This window comes from Olea europaea, chromosome 3, assembly GCF_002742605.1.
Source record: "Olea europaea var. sylvestris chromosome 3, O_europaea_v1, whole genome shotgun sequence".
NCBI lineage: Eukaryota > Viridiplantae > Streptophyta > Magnoliopsida > Lamiales > Oleaceae > Olea > Olea europaea.
In genome coordinates, this window is record NC_036239.1 from 18,926,933 (window position 1) to 18,943,242 (window position 16,310).

The following is a 16,310-nucleotide window of genomic DNA, read 5'->3' on the forward strand; positions in this document are numbered from 1 at the left end:
TTTTCACTTAAAATGTCCTTTTGTTAATGTGGAGTGCCAATATGTTTATCATTTTTTCTAAATACAAGTGAATGCACGGGTATTGTGAAGTAATATATAACAGTGTAGTTAACCCAAGTTTAGTCTCCATTTCTTAAAACTCGTTTTTTTTTTCAAACTCATTTTTAATCACACATTTCATAAAATTATCGATTTTTATCAATTTTTCAATCACATTTAACAATTTTTTATTAAAATCTATTAAAAATCTAATTTTAGGGGCTTAATAGCTTTGCTAATGTTCAGCAACAAGATAATTTTTGTGTTAATTAAAGCATTAGACTTGCACACAAAACAAGTTCAATGGAGTTGCATCTTCTGCGCATTACACTAAGAAGATAAAGAGGCAAAATAAACTAAAGATGGAAGCTATAATGTAGTCAAAATTCAATCTTTGCGCAGCATTTGTGTCATGGCTCCTGATTACAAAAGCAGTACAAATTATTTAAGTGATAATGAAGAAAAAAAGAAAAGCACACTTCAATGCAAATCCTTAATTAATTGACTGAAAAATCAACAACCATTGTGTAATAATTGGTAACATTCTTTAACATAAATTTCGGGTCAAGGTCAGTGTCGGATTCAGGATGTTAAGGCAGCTAGGGTGGCCGCTGAACTTTGACGACTGCAATAGTAAAATTATTTATTAATATTTAATTAAATAATACTATAAAAATTGCTATCAATGTATAAATACACTAAAATGTAAATGTCATATACATTTAAAAATATAATCCAATACAACCTAAAACAATGAGAAAATATATTTCGTAATCATATATTTATGATCAACTTTCAAATTTTTTACTAGTTTAAGCGAGATGAGATGAAATTTATACATAAAGTATGATTAAACGGTAAAGACAAGTTTCGAGCTTAGGCGAAGGTTATGCAAAATTTTAAAAGTAATGATTTTTAGAATTAGAATAATTTTTAATTTCAAAAGAAAAAAGTATTTTTTGAACTCTTAAAAGAATAAAAAGCAATACATAAATTGTCCAAATTTAATTTTTGTAAAATAAATTGATAAAACTTAACAATAAAAGTATATAAATTATGAATTTGAGTCAATAAATTTTTAAAGAAATTATTTCAAAAATGAAAATTAAAAATATGTAATTGTTTAGTCTTTATTTATTTATTTATTGTATTAAAAAATTAAACAAAAAAGTGGGATTACATGAAATTGATCCCCATACCTCTAACATGTAAAGTGACATTTCTACCACTTGAGCTTCATTCCCTTTTGGTGAATGTCGGTACAATTATTACTTAATATTTAGTTATTATTTACAGTCACACCCCTCATTTTTTTTTAGTCAAAGTCAAGAAAAAATATTTGGTCAAAGTCAAAGTCATTAAGGACTGAAGTTGAACAAATAACTTTTATGGGACTTAAATTGAAATTTCGAGTAATTGAAGGTTAGAAATGTCATAATAAAGGAACTCAAGGATTTAGTTTCTATTATGGGAAAATAAATGACTAAATGTGATATTGTCTGAAGATGGTAGACTTACCTTGCAATTATTTAATATTTACCCATTAAATAGCATATATTTTATGTATTTTCTCATATATTTTGGGGAAAAAGAGAGAAGAATTGAGAGAGACCGAGAAGAAGAAGAGGAGAAGAAGAATTTTCAAGCTAGGGTTCTCAAATTCTTCAATTTCTCATTTGGTTTAGAATGGTAAGTATAAATTTATTGAATTAAATTTTTAAGGGTTATGGGAAACTTACTTTAATTCAAAGTCTAGCAAGAATTATGTGTTATTGATATGTATTTGATATTTAAAATAAGTATATGTTAAAGAAATATGTGTTTGGAAATTAGTGTTAAAGAAAGTGGAAACTTTGGAAATGGGTTTGTGATATAAAGGCATATTATTTGAAATTCTTGGAATTATGTGATGCTAAAAACTTAAATGAGGGATTTAAGGTTGAAATTCTCCTTTTTTTTTTTAACAATTTTCGAGTTTTTGCAAAACAGGTGCTAGTTTTGAAATTCTGCCTAGAAGGTGCTATTTCTGTCAATGTTTTTGGTGACAGATTTCACTAGACATAAATTGGTGCCAATTTTCAATATTCTGGAATTATAGTGCTAGTTTTGTCAATCATCAAATTTTGGTGGATTTTTAGTATTGGAACCCAATTAAGTGTTAAATATTTGGCGTTTTGGTGTTAAAATAATTTATATAAAGAAGTATATGTTGTTAATGACCCTAAATGGGATTATGAGATTGAAAATAAAATATGTCAAGTTTCCATTGTTAAATTATTAGTTCTAATGGTAGGTAAATAATTAAGGAACGCTTGTGAAGGGATATGATTTATTATAACGAGAGTGGGATATCATACTTGGAATTTGAAAGTGATGAGGCGACGAGAATATCAAAACCATGATCGACTATAACTTTGTGAGTGGAGAATCTATATTTTCAAAAAGAAGATTTTCTTTTTATTTTATAGAAGCATGTTAATTACATGAAATGCTTTATTTTTGAGAATTAGTAAATGAGCATGATTGTTTTGAAATTATCATAAAATAATTGATGTAATTATTTAACTCCTATACACTGAGAGGCTACAGCCGTGTGTAAGAGTAACTCTTATCCACTGAGGGGTTACGGTCGGGTGTAAGGGTACCTATTATGCACTGAGGGGCTACAACCGTGTATAATGATGATTATGTTGTTTCCATCTTGTACACTGAGGGGCTATGGCAGTGTACTAGAGTCATATATTTAACTCCTATACACTGAGGGGCTATAGTCGTGTGTAAGGATAACTCTTATCCACTGAGGGGTTACGGTCGTGTGTGAGGGTACCTATTATACACTGAGGGGCTATAGCCGTGTATAAGGATGATTATGTTGTTTCCATCTTGTACACTGAGAGGCTACGACCGTGTACGGAGTGTTGATCGGACGATTTATATGCATATGACTTTATGACTTTCAAATCATCAGTAGATGTTTACATAGGGTATATTTTGATGTGAATTTTATGTATATGGTGGATTATTAGCCTTCAACTTACATTTTCCCGTTTATAGTTCAGCTTATGGAATTCAGATTATAGAATTCAATTTGTTCAGTTTTTAGAGTAAAACTTCCAGTTTATAGTATTGAGCAACAACAATATTTCATAGATTTTTACGGATGTCATATTATTTATATTCTTTACATTTTACAGTTACTTATCTAGAACGAAGAACAAAGAATTTTATAATGTATTCATGTTTGATTTTAAAAGTGTTACCAGATTTCAGAATTTCTCAAAGATTTAATAATGCTAAAATTTTCAAAAAATATGTAGAAATGGAAAAAGTATATTTATTCGCAAATTATCCACTAACTGAGCTATAAGCTCATATGTCTTTTCACCTTTTTCCTTATTAGATAACAGCTAAATTGAGCAGCTTTGGAGCTTGTCGATCTGCCATATTGAGCCATGCGTCATAGGTTGTATGGCCTACTTTACCAGACTATGTAGTACATGTTTGTTTGGGTTATATGTAGTTTATGTCAAAAAATGTTATCATGGGTTCACTGCATATTTAACATTTTTTGTATATTTGAGAATTGTTGGTTGTAAAGAAAGGAAATGTTGATTTGCCGACATTTTATTTGAATAGTTTGTATTTTGAGGGACTGGCGTATCCTATTTATATTATAGGTATTGATTTGAGAAAAATTGGTTATTATTCATTTGATTTTAGTTCATATTTCAAGGGGAACTCTGTCAAAATTTCGTTAAAAATATTTTTCACTTAAGCAAGTCAAGTTGCATTGGTGGTGGGTCCGGCGTTTAGTTGGTATCTACCATCGACGCATGACACGTGTTGAATCCATAAGGTGATTCGGGACGGGCCGTGTCATTTACGGTTTTAAAAATTGAAAAGAAGAGTTTTGTTAAAAGAACTTGAACCTGCGTTCAATAACGTGGAAAAGCGCTGCCTGTCAACCTGCTCTGCACACTAATTCTCTAAATTTTTACAATAACATATATATATTGAACAACAATTGTTCATTAACCTTTCTTCTCAACAGATCCAGCATGGGCGGTCGCGTCGGCTTGCCAGGTACTGGATCCGCCACAAGGTGCTTACTTGAAATGATGAATTCCAAGATTTTTGAAATAATTGAATCATCTTGCTTTCTACATATCCAAATTTGTCATTTCCTTGCACTCCGATGGTCCCAATCCGAATCACAAAGAAAGTGGATTATTATTCACAATCTAAATGCCTTATTTTGTAAGTTTTCATGCCAAAATAGTGATTTTAGGGTCTTTCTAATTTTGGAGACATTTTTCATACGAATTTCACCATTTTTCTTTCTATCATTCTCTCTCAAAAATGATACTCAAAAATTGGAGGATATATGGGGGTTAAGGGTGGTTATAGGGAGTTATAGGTTTGAATTTGAAATTCAAACCACTCGCTCCAACCCTTTTAATATCTTGTGGGTTGGGACACCTCACATAGGTGACCTACGACCCGTATTTTCTAACATCTTTCACTTGCACCTTATGGGGTTTGCCCGAACCACAAGTGACAACGAATGTATCATTGTATTAACAATTGCGTTTATATCCTACATGGTTAAACACAATTGTCCCATAAGTGAATACAAGTATAAACATTGATCAAAACAGTTTTCCTTTCCCATTTGAACCCACTGCTTCCTTGACATCCCATCAAACCGAATCAATCAAAGTCTTTGATAACATGTTAAAATAGTAACATTGAAATAAAATCTCAAGAAATAGTCAAAAGCCATAAGGGTATATATGAGGTTATATAAATCTCAAGGTTCACACAATGAGAAAGCAGGGATCCATTCACTTATTTACCCAATATTGGTCGTAAAAGCACACTTGGTATGAAACACATGCTATGATATTTTCTCCCTTTGTTAGGGCGTTTGTCTTATTCTTTATAAACAAATAATATCGTACAGATCCTAGTTCAAGTATTCTCCGATACCTAACTTGAGTTCTCATTATGTTCATTCCTCTAGTCAATCTTAAATTGAGAACTCGATCTGACTACTAAACAGGTTTAATGGATAGCAACATTCATTTCGATTGCTTATCATAATCTCATTTTGATATCTCATCAAGGTGACAGGATCATGTATACCACTTGATCACTTTTTCTCATCTTGGCACACCCCTTAGTGTCTAAGGCAATTGTTCGTGTAAGTGAACCAATCTCAATTCATTTGACATATTTTATACGTGCATGCAAATCATTATTTAGCAATCTCAACATTATATTACATATGAACTCAAATTTTTTATCTAAGGGCATGCAAAATTCAATCAAGAGTTTTATAATACACTAAGTATCGTATTCTACGAAATTGTAGAACTTCGTTATTACTAACAAGTATATTTCTAGACATCTTCTGAGTATGATGATTACATATCATCATTTATGTAGATATATTGCAAAGACATTTCCTTTACTAATGTCTCCGTGAAAATACTATCAAGTGTTTGGTTCTATCTTGATACTCAAGATCCTCAACACATGAGATAATTGTGTTACTATCATGGATCTCATAATCTCAGCTAGTATCATTAGATGTCTAATATATTTATACCAAATAATTTCTTCAGTTGTCAAGGTATGCTTCTTGCTACTTTATAAAGCAAGATTGTACAAGTCTAATAACTATTTATGCTTGACTACTCTCATCCTTAGTCGACATCTGCATATCTATTCCAAACACAAGTTATTCCTTCAACAACAAAATAGAATAACTGACGACAACACCACTCAGGTATCACAATACCCTTTCATAAAAGCATACTTCTAACTCCAAATCGTATTAAAAATGGTTCTCTGGATATTTCTTTGTACACTTATTGAGTAGTTAGATATATATGAAAACTCATATGGTTTTGGCTTTCGATATAGGAATGTCGAAGGTATAGCAAATTCCACAATTAAAATATTTTAGAGTTTTTATAGTATACAACTCTTGTGACAGAGTAAAAAGACTAGAATAATCTTTTTAACACAAAATATAAAATTTGCTAAAACCATATCCTTCATCTCAAAGATTGAGGACGGCCATTTCAAAATGACCTCAATACACTCTTTCTCATACTTAGCTATAATGTCATTAATATCAAAATTAGAATTATAACATACCATCAGTCCTTTATATAAATACAGTCATTTCATCCACATGATGAAATTTTATATGAGATTTAAACCCTATCAAAACTCAAGTACCACTGTCAAAATGACTACATTAGGCTATAAGTGTAACCATAAAGTTATTACAATATTATAAAAGCCTTCAACATGAAACCTACATATCGATTCATTAGATCTCTTCAACCATTTCTTAATTGAGAATAAAAATATACTATCTGGGTCCATTTGATGTAACTCTAAATTTAAACATACTATCACGGCTAGTATCGACGTTCAGAAGTGAATCCCGTTGTTATGAAAAAATTATCTAATTCAATACACTCATATTAAGTATAACAATTTTTTTTTTTTTATAAAAAAAATGAGTTTTATCTATAAAAAACTCATTAGTCTTCTACTTAATTTTCAAGAATCTAAATGTTCTCAATAAACATAATGTCCAAATAGAACTTCCACCATATTCCATATTAGGTAGAAATTCTATAATCCACACATATACTTCCATTACTTTCCTTAAATTTCTTCACTGATTTTTTGAATCAAGAATCATTGAAATTAAATAACTTTTAGCTCTTACTAAGAACCAATACCATTGAAATTGGATAGTTTTGTATAGATACCATTCAGATAGATAGATCCCACTCAGAAATAGAATACTCCCACTTGAATTAGAAGTTTAAACCAACTATTATGCATTCAAAAATTGATTCATTAATACACATAATACCAATTTCAATAATATTCTCCAAAATTTTCTTCCTCACTGGGAAATAATGTCAAATGTCATATCTTGTAACCCAAAATCTATCCAAAATCTCGCATAAGTATTTTTTTTTACTATCATTTGTATCTTAGAGATATATCTCTTTTTTAATAGACTCATGTTCCCAAACTTATTTATATATAGTCGATTGTGAGCCTAGGATAACCCATATTTGATTATCTACATGTTCAAAGCTTATGTATATTGAAAGTACCAACATTGAAAGAACTCCATTAAATGATAGGTTGCAGTTAATCAAACACGCAAATTGAATGTATTATCTCAAGCCTCATCACATTCAGTAATATTACATTTCTTCTACCCAATAGACTATATTGGTGATTGGGAAATAGTTAATTCAATAAGAATTTCTCTTTCATCACCTAGATCACCGAATTCTTATGATAGAGATTCACGCTCTCGAACAGCTTCAAAGTCTTTACTTCCATTATCCGATTTTCTACTCCACTTCAGAAAGTCTTAATAAATACAATATATTCAATTTAAGAAAATCAGATGCACAACTGAAATGCATAAATACATCAATAGATGTAATGAAAAATGAAGTTCCATCCCTAACTTCCCTTGCAAAGAAATTCTAATGGATTCACTTTATAAAAGTTTAACTATTAAAGTTTTGAATGGTTTTCTCAACTCAAACTTCAAATCATTGCACAAATATTCAGAACCATAATAAACATCACCATTGTGAGTACGAACAGGACTACCACAAATAAGTTCAAGTAAGACCAATTTTAGAAGAACAATAAGTGAGATCAAATTTAGTGAAGTATTTGATATTATTTTAATATCAAATAAGATGTTAGTTTCCTCACTTTGCAACAGTAAGTTGCATATACTAATCATATAAACATCCACTATATGTTCATTATATATATATAGAAATGATCTAATGGGCAGGTAAATCATTAAATTCATAGAACCTATTATTAACATATTCGCCAATCAATTGGTGTGATTTGATCTAAAATATCTATTTAATATTTATATAACTAAAGACATTTCTTGATCTCATATATGGTGGGTTTCTTACTCTTGAATTTACTATCTACACAAGATAAGATTCAATATATATAGTGTTGACATGTAAACAATACTAAGATGAACATATTCAAGTGCGGTGTTCTTTAGCTCAACTCATTTCGAGTTAAGAGATTCACACCGTATGATTTAAACACTTGAGCCTTTATAACATTAGTCATCTACCACAACCACTTTCATGAATTTATGTTCTTCTTGGTCCATTTTTCACTCTCCTCATCTATTCCACATTTCTTCTAGCTCATTTAATGCTTAAGATCCAAAGTCTTATGCAAATTAGAATATTACTACACAAGCATGTCCTCAAGACTTAGCAACATCAATTCACACGCCTTTCAACTCACATAGCATGTAGTGTTAATGGAGAAAATTGACACTTCAATTCAAAGTTTTCCATCTATGGGTTATGCTATACGTACATCACGGTGTCCACTCCTCTCACATGGAGGAGGACCCACTTCGAATGAAATATAATTTATTTGAAGTGGATCCCCTTCTATGTGAGGAGGATGTACACCGTTATGGACCCCACATTATGTACAGGTAACATATTCCTTCATCTATTAAGAAGAGATTAGTTTGAACTTACTACTCATCTAAAAAAATATGACAACAAAAATGTCAACACTATGTTAACCATTTCAACTAATTCACATTCGAGAAAAAGATCATCTATAACAGAAGTTAATAATTCAAATGTTCAAGCACTATAATCTATTTTTTCCCGTACTTGACAAAGTTCTGATCTTTAGAGTAATATGACCCTCATCAGGTCTACTATTGCGTGGTTGATGCTCTTTCAAGCATCGAGTTCTTCTAGTACACTCAAAATTTTATCATGCCAAATGTCATTGCATTTAATTTATCATATTTATTAAGGCCAACAATTATGGATTTTGATGCCATAATCTATCAGATTTTAGATACATTTTTATTTTGAATCAATGCCTATTTATGTACATATATAATTTCACACTAACGCAAATTAACATATACACTAGACAGAGATTCGAAAGTTCACTATATTCCCAATCATCATCCTCAATCCTATTGTTTCACTATCATAAACTTAATTTCATAATGCAAAATTCCATGAGTCTTAAGCGAGAATTACATTAATTCTTTCAACTTGAGATCTCACACTTGGTGAATCAAATAGATTTAGGTGAGATTTTTTCTAAATCTTCGTATCACCGAACTATCACTCAACTGAAAATCAATAGGTCTAAGTAAGAATCCCTTTAATTATACTGACCTTAGCATTCATAACAATTTACGAATTAATAGATATCATGTAATTCGATAATATAATTTCATGATGTGCAATAAAAGTATAAACATGCATGTTTATCCAATTATGACATATACCATGATATCACAAATTAATTCTTCAAGAAAATAATTCCAATTATAATAGAAGAATAAAACTCACATAATATAAGTTTTATTATACAAATTCTCTACCTCACTTTAATATTTGTTGCAAAACAATCCAAACAAATGGGAAGTGAAATCAGAATTTTCATATTCTACTTATCTCAAAAAAATGTTCCAAAAATATTTGCGTGTTCCATTAGGTCATATTTTAGATCCATTTATTAATTTCAATAAGCACGTAGTTTCTCAACTAGATCCATAACCTTTGATTTTCTGGCATTTCCTCTAAGGATATTATAAGTGTGCATAGATCCAATAATATTTGATCAAACACAAAAATTGGAAATAAGTTATACTTGATCGTATTACCTTGTCAAAGACCCACACAATTCATAAACGTATATAAAAGTGATATTTTAAATATTTTCAAAATATTTTTTTCATTTTCAAAAAAAAAAATAATAATAATAAGAAAAAAAAAACCTCCACTAGCTAAATACCACTTAATAAAAAATTTTGATTTTATATAAAAACAAAATTAGAACTTAATCAAGTTAAAAAATATTTTTAACGCTTTCCACAAATTTATTTTAAGCATTAAATACAAAAAAAATATTTTAATTTTTATACTAAAAAATCAAGAATAATTCAGTGACCAATCTGCAATTTTCAGAATTGAAATTGAGTCTCGCATGAACCCTCACATGCGGGATCAATTTACAATTTTTTTTAAAGTAATAAGAAAAATGGGAGCTACATCAACACCATCACTTCATCCTCGAAAATTTTTATCGATTGATTATTTTGATTAATTTCCATGTTTTGAGTTCATCTATGTGGTCAGATTTTAAAAGATTAATTTTTAAGCCGCGTTTGAAACATTAACAAATTAATTCGAGAGTGAAAATGACAACCAATTCATGCAAAATTTTTAGATTTTCAACCAAATTTCGAGAGATCGTAACTCTTTCATTTCAATGTCAAAATTAATTATCTTTATACTGTTGTAAAAGTCTCGGGAAGATCTATCCAACCATATCAAATGGAAAGCATGAATTAAAGTGTAAAAGAAGTTATCATGTGTTAAAATTTCAAATTTTATAGATTTTTACATAAAAAATGATTTTTATCCAAGTTTCAGGATGGCATAACTTCTTCATTTCAAAGCCAAAATTAATTATTTTTATATCGTAGGAAATGTCTCGAGTAGATCTATTCAACCATACCAAATGAGAAACATAAAATAAAGTGTAGAAGTTGTCATGTGATGAAGTTTTGGATTTTACAAATTTTCACAAATTTAAAAAAACAAAAAATAAAAATGCAATTTTCATCTAAACTTCAAAACCTCATAATTTCTTCATTTTAAGTCCAAAATTCAAGTTCTTCATTGGCTGGAAAGCTCATTGAAATGCCTTCTGAATCATACTAATCTTACTACCTAATTATCAATGTACAAAAGCAGTAAATTATCAAAAGATGCCATAAAAAACCATGTAACGTTTGAAAACCTTACATACAAAATTCATAACTCAATTGAATTATATAATGACATATTCAAGCATGAAATATTGCAAGAAATTCAACCTTAAGGCTCTGATACCAATGTAATAATTTGTAGCATCTTTAACATAAATTTCGGGTCAAGGTGCTTATTGAAATGATGAATTCTACGATCTTTTGAATGATTAAATTACCTTGCTTTCCAAATCTACAATTTTCTTGCACTCCAATGATTCTAATCCTTATCACAATGGAAGGAAATTATTATCCATAATCTAAATGCCTTATTTTGTAAGTTTTCATACCAAAATAATGATTTTAGGAACTTTTCAATTTTGGTGATATTTTTCATACGAATTTCACCATTTCTCTCTCTCTCAAGACGCTAGACCAAAAACTGGAGTTGTATGGGAGTTAAGGACGGTTATAGCGAGTTGTATGTTTGAATTTCAAGTTCAAACCACTTCCTCCAATCCTTTTATATCTTGTGAATCGGGTCACCTCACATGAGCGGCCAACACATTGCCTTAACCATGAGAACTCTGAACTCAACACCTTTGCACACGACACATATACACACAAAATCAAAAACTTTTGAGTTATGAATTTTAGAATCTGCGGAAAGGGGGGAAATGGGAGGAGAGGGATTTTGCGTCTTCAATTTCTTTAGTATATTAATTTATCCAGAATAAGAATAACAATTTATTATTATTATTATTATTATTATTATTATTTTCACATGAAATACCTGGATTCATTGAACTCCGAATAAATAAATAATTAATAAACTCAAACTTAATAGAGGATATATACAGAGCATGACACCAATTTATTGTTTTCTTTAGAGATCTATGCAGGAATCTGCATTTTATTATTTACAATCAGCATTCAGAAAGTCACACAACACTGCAACATCCCAAACAGATTCCAAACCTTTTTCCATGATGTCTAATTAGAAGTTCATTGAATTTGGTATCTATGAAACCAAGCAGAGATACCAGCCATTACATACCGAACCCATTATTTTAGGTAACATCCACGTTGGATTTACGTTCATGTAGTTTCATCGAGAACCCAAGTACAAGAAAGCAATAAAAAATAATAATAAAGATGAAATCGATGAATATTGAGATGTTTGTTACATAGTAGTGAACAGAATTGAACAATACAATGGACAACATTGTTTACTTCCGTTTCGTGCTTAATACTGTCAGGTACACACCTGTACAATCTACTTTAATAAACAAGCCATAATTGTTTTCTCCAGTTACATTGACAAAAAAAGGTTGATAGATACTATATTATTACTGACATAGTTACGCTTGAAGGTAAGGTTGTAAAAGGACTGTAGTTGGCATGAACATGCAAGTGCAACACAAATCAGAATATGTAGACTCCATATGTTAATGTGTCACATTATTCACACAAAAACCAATGAATGTGTAGTGCCGAGAAGAATAAAACAGAAAACAGAAGGTGATTAAATGCTTAAGTTCCAGTGCACCAGTAGAAGCTATTTCTTCAATTCATTTTTATTAGATATATTACCATTCTGTTGATGTGGCTGAGATTGCTGCTGATGCAATTGATGCATGTTAACTTGAGTTGCCTGCTGCTGGCGTAATTGGAACATTGAAGGGTTAAGTGAAAGCTGCTGAAATTTGGATGGATCTCCATTTAGTTCAGCAGTTGCAATCTTCAAACGCTGTACCTCCTCTCTTAATGCTTCATTTAATGCTGGCATAAAAAACCAAGAAGGTTAATTTCTGCCACAGTGCAACAGCAGAACCTTGGTAGAAACAAAATATATCACATAAAAAATCGTATGAGCATTTCACCTACAGCCCCAACAAACAAAAGTGTGCAACAAATTCAGGGGACCAAGAACTGAAGCAGGCTGTCTAGTAGCACATTTTAAAAACTTTAAAGCTAGGTTATCATTAAATTCTTGTCAGCAAGTAAAGCCAAGTACCATAAAGTGATTAAGATCAATCACAATATTGTACAGAGAAAAACTAAATGTATGAGTAGACCACAAGACGTCCAAAGAGGGAGCACATGTGTGTATGGGTGGGGTAGGGATGGTGGCAGTCTGCTTACAAAGAAGATTAGTGGAGGAAAATGATGGAAGCAACTATACCCAGTGATAGTAACATGGCAGTAGCAAAAAATGTGATTACATTCAGCATATTCTTGGGCAAAAGAAGAAATTCCATTGCTATACGCGCTTCTAAGGTGGACAGTCAGAGGTTACACTTAGGTGAACATGGATGTACACTATTTTCAATTTCGATTGGTTTGTATTCATCTGCTCCACCTGGTGTCCCTCGTATGAACAAAAGAAAACCGGACTCTTCAGTGTGTCTGTGCATATGGGTGCCTGATGCACGATAGGAAGTGGTAAAGGAAATCTGAAGGTGATTGCCATTGCTTAGGTGCACCAGGGTCTATTCACAACAAGACACTATTACTTATTTTGTCTAATGATGTGCTTTAGATGAAGTACTCATCTAACAACAAATGTTACATGTGAGGTGATGATCATTCTTAGAAAACAAGACACCCTTAATTTTGGCATAACAAAGAATTTATGGTAGTTCAATGTTGTCAAAGTTTATTACTGTGCATCTACAATTACACAACTTAAATGAGAAATCAGAGAATACTTTATAAAAATTGTGTAAACTACTTTCTTCATATATTTACTTAGGATAGTCTAAGGGATTTCATAGCAAATTAAAGAAAAGGCTATGCCACAATTAATAGCAGAATATTTGTCTCAATGCATAGCAACCAACATACATTATATATGATAGAGAATAATAATCATACCATCCCGAAGCTGTGCCTGTTGATCCATGGCTTGCAGGCGAAACTTCAGCTCATTGTTCTGGCTTGTCAGTCCAGCAGAATCCCGCTGAATGCAAATGAAATATTGTCACTAATTGGTAAACTAAAAAGGATGACTGAAGAGGAGTGAACGAATATTAGCATTCTCAGCAGCCTCTCACCTGAAGTAGAGTAAGTTGGGCAGACAAAGTGGTTGCTTCAGTCTGCAAAGTTTGGACCTTGTGTTCCAACTCCGCTATATATCTCATCTTTCGCTCTTTTGAACGAGCAGCAGATTGACGGTTGGCCAATATCCTAAGACAATACAGGTGTACTTATTTACAAGTATGTATCATTAAGTCACACCATATATAAACAGAAAAAATAAAGAATAAACTGCTTAAATTCAATGAAAAATTGAAGGATACACTACCTTTTGGCCCGCTTGGGATCACTTATCGCTATCTCTGCAAGTTTCTCATTTGCCATAATCTTCTTTAGTTCAGCCCCATTAAACTCACCATTACCAAACTCCAAGCTAAAGGTGTTTATATTTTCGTCAATTGAATTAGTCGGTGAAAGTTGACCTGCGCCTGTTCCCGGAGAAGGAGACAACTTGGGTGACTCGTCAAAGTTCACATTTCCCATAAAACTATCCATAGAGACACTCCTGTAGTGTCGAGTGGTTGGAGCAATATCACCTCCAGCATTCCTTTTGATCCCTTCCCTTGGTCTCTGAATCTTGTTGCCGCTCTCATTGACACTACTTGTGGCTTCATTATCACTGCTGTCATTTGTCTTTGTACCACTAGCTCTACTATCTTCACGATATTCATTTCCTAGCTTCTCATCAGTACCGGAAGAGTTAAAGGCGTCAATGCTGTCCAAATTCATGTAAGCAGAAAACAGATCATCTACAATTTCCCCTTCAGATTTCCTCTCCCCCATTCCTTCAACGTTGCTCCCACCACCTTTCTCCCAACTAGACTCCCGTTTAACCAACTGTACTGGTTTAGCCCCTGAATTCTCTCGTGACTTCTCCAAAGCACCCGGGCTCCTTAGTGGTATAAGTGGTGGCGACTGCATCATGGTAGAGAACCCAAAAGGGATATCACTATTAGACCTTCTATGTGCCTTACTAGGAGGAAGACCTTCCCCGCCCCTTAATGAACCACATCTTGTGAAAGGTGAAGGCGGCAACAATGAATGTAGGTTCCCATCCCTCTCCTCCATTGATACATCAGCATATACTTGGTCAGAAATCGAAGTAGCAGGTGACTCCCGATAAGGTGAAGGGCTTAAGGGCGGCAAGGAATCAACTGAAAAGAATGACGGTTGTGATAATGAACGTGAGTGTGATGGCCCTGCACTAGGACTAAAATTCTGCATACCCATTTGCTGATTCGAAGGGCGGTTAACCTGAACTTGTGAGTAGGGCGAAATAGGAGGCATTTGTGGATAGGAGGGTGGAATGCCAACTCTTTTAACACTATTGTCCATGGTCATATTAGGGGAAAATTGTCGCATTTGACTGTGAAATTGCGGAGTATTTAACAAAGGCACGTCAAGTTGATTCACTAGAAAGGGGGATTGCTTAAGAAGTGAAGATGATGAAGCCCCAACAGATGATTGAACTCTTGGTACAGTATCACAACTAGCTTCCTTACCATCACCACCCATTTGACTTTAAAAACTTTCAAACTACCAATGAAACTTCGTTTTCAATAAATTAATAACCTTCACCTGTACATCAATCCGAAAAACCTCAATTCGAAACTCGAAATTATACATATAATCTCGATTGAATTTAAAACAATTAAACTTCGAAGGCAAAGATGATGAACATGTAGGTCATTGAATAATTAAACAAATTATTGAAAAAAAGTACTAATTAAAAAAACTTCCCCACTGTAACCTGACCTTTATTCAGCAAGAGTTTATTCGGCACAATGGGAATGAAGAGAAGCTTCTGCGACGGTCTACAGTTAGTATGTGACTATATATGGCAGCATTTTCTCTCTCTAAAAGTAATAATTCTCTCTCTATATCGAGGACGGTGACTGGTACACGGATTTCATGACTACCACAACGCTACATCAGGGAGACGAAGACGCGTGAATTTGATATGAATTTCGATTTCATCTTTGATGAATTTGCATTTCGGATGAATTTGCATTTCATTCCGACCGCATTCAACTAATTAATTCTTTTGTCTTCCCCCATCACCGCAACTTATGTAGCAATGAATCTCTCTTTGGTCTAATTCTAACATCTTTGCACAAAGAAGGGATACATTAAATAATTGACAAACTTATAAAATAATTCTTTTCTTTGACGATAGTCCCTATTAATTAATGTAATAACGTGTTAACATTTGAGTGAAAAACAATACACCTCAAGTCAAATTTAGACGGCCCTGTTTGATTTTCAATATTTCTTTATTAAAATGAAAAATATGACCGTTATCCATCACGTCAAACCATCAAATTTGAATTTATATCTCTTATGTGGGGCCCATAACGATTATATTTTTCATTCTCATTCTTCCAAAAATGAGAAACAA

General features: G+C 32.1%; 1 protein-coding gene across 1 annotated transcript; it reads right to left on the minus strand.

The window, feature by feature from the left end:
• Positions 1-12,010: 12,010 nt before the first annotated feature.
• On the minus strand, positions 12,011-15,934 carry LOC111388591 (transcription factor RF2a-like). Its single transcript, XM_023013350.1, has 5 exons — positions 15,668-15,934; positions 14,181-15,490; positions 13,930-14,062; positions 13,751-13,835; positions 12,011-12,655 (listed from the first exon to the last, which is right to left on the minus strand). The coding sequence occupies exons 2-5, from the start codon at positions 15,425-15,427 to the stop codon at positions 12,432-12,434; spliced, it is 1,689 nt and encodes a 562-aa protein (XP_022869118.1). The 5' UTR covers positions 15,428-15,490; positions 15,668-15,934; the 3' UTR covers positions 12,011-12,431.
• Between the last annotated feature and the right edge of the window lie 376 nt (positions 15,935-16,310).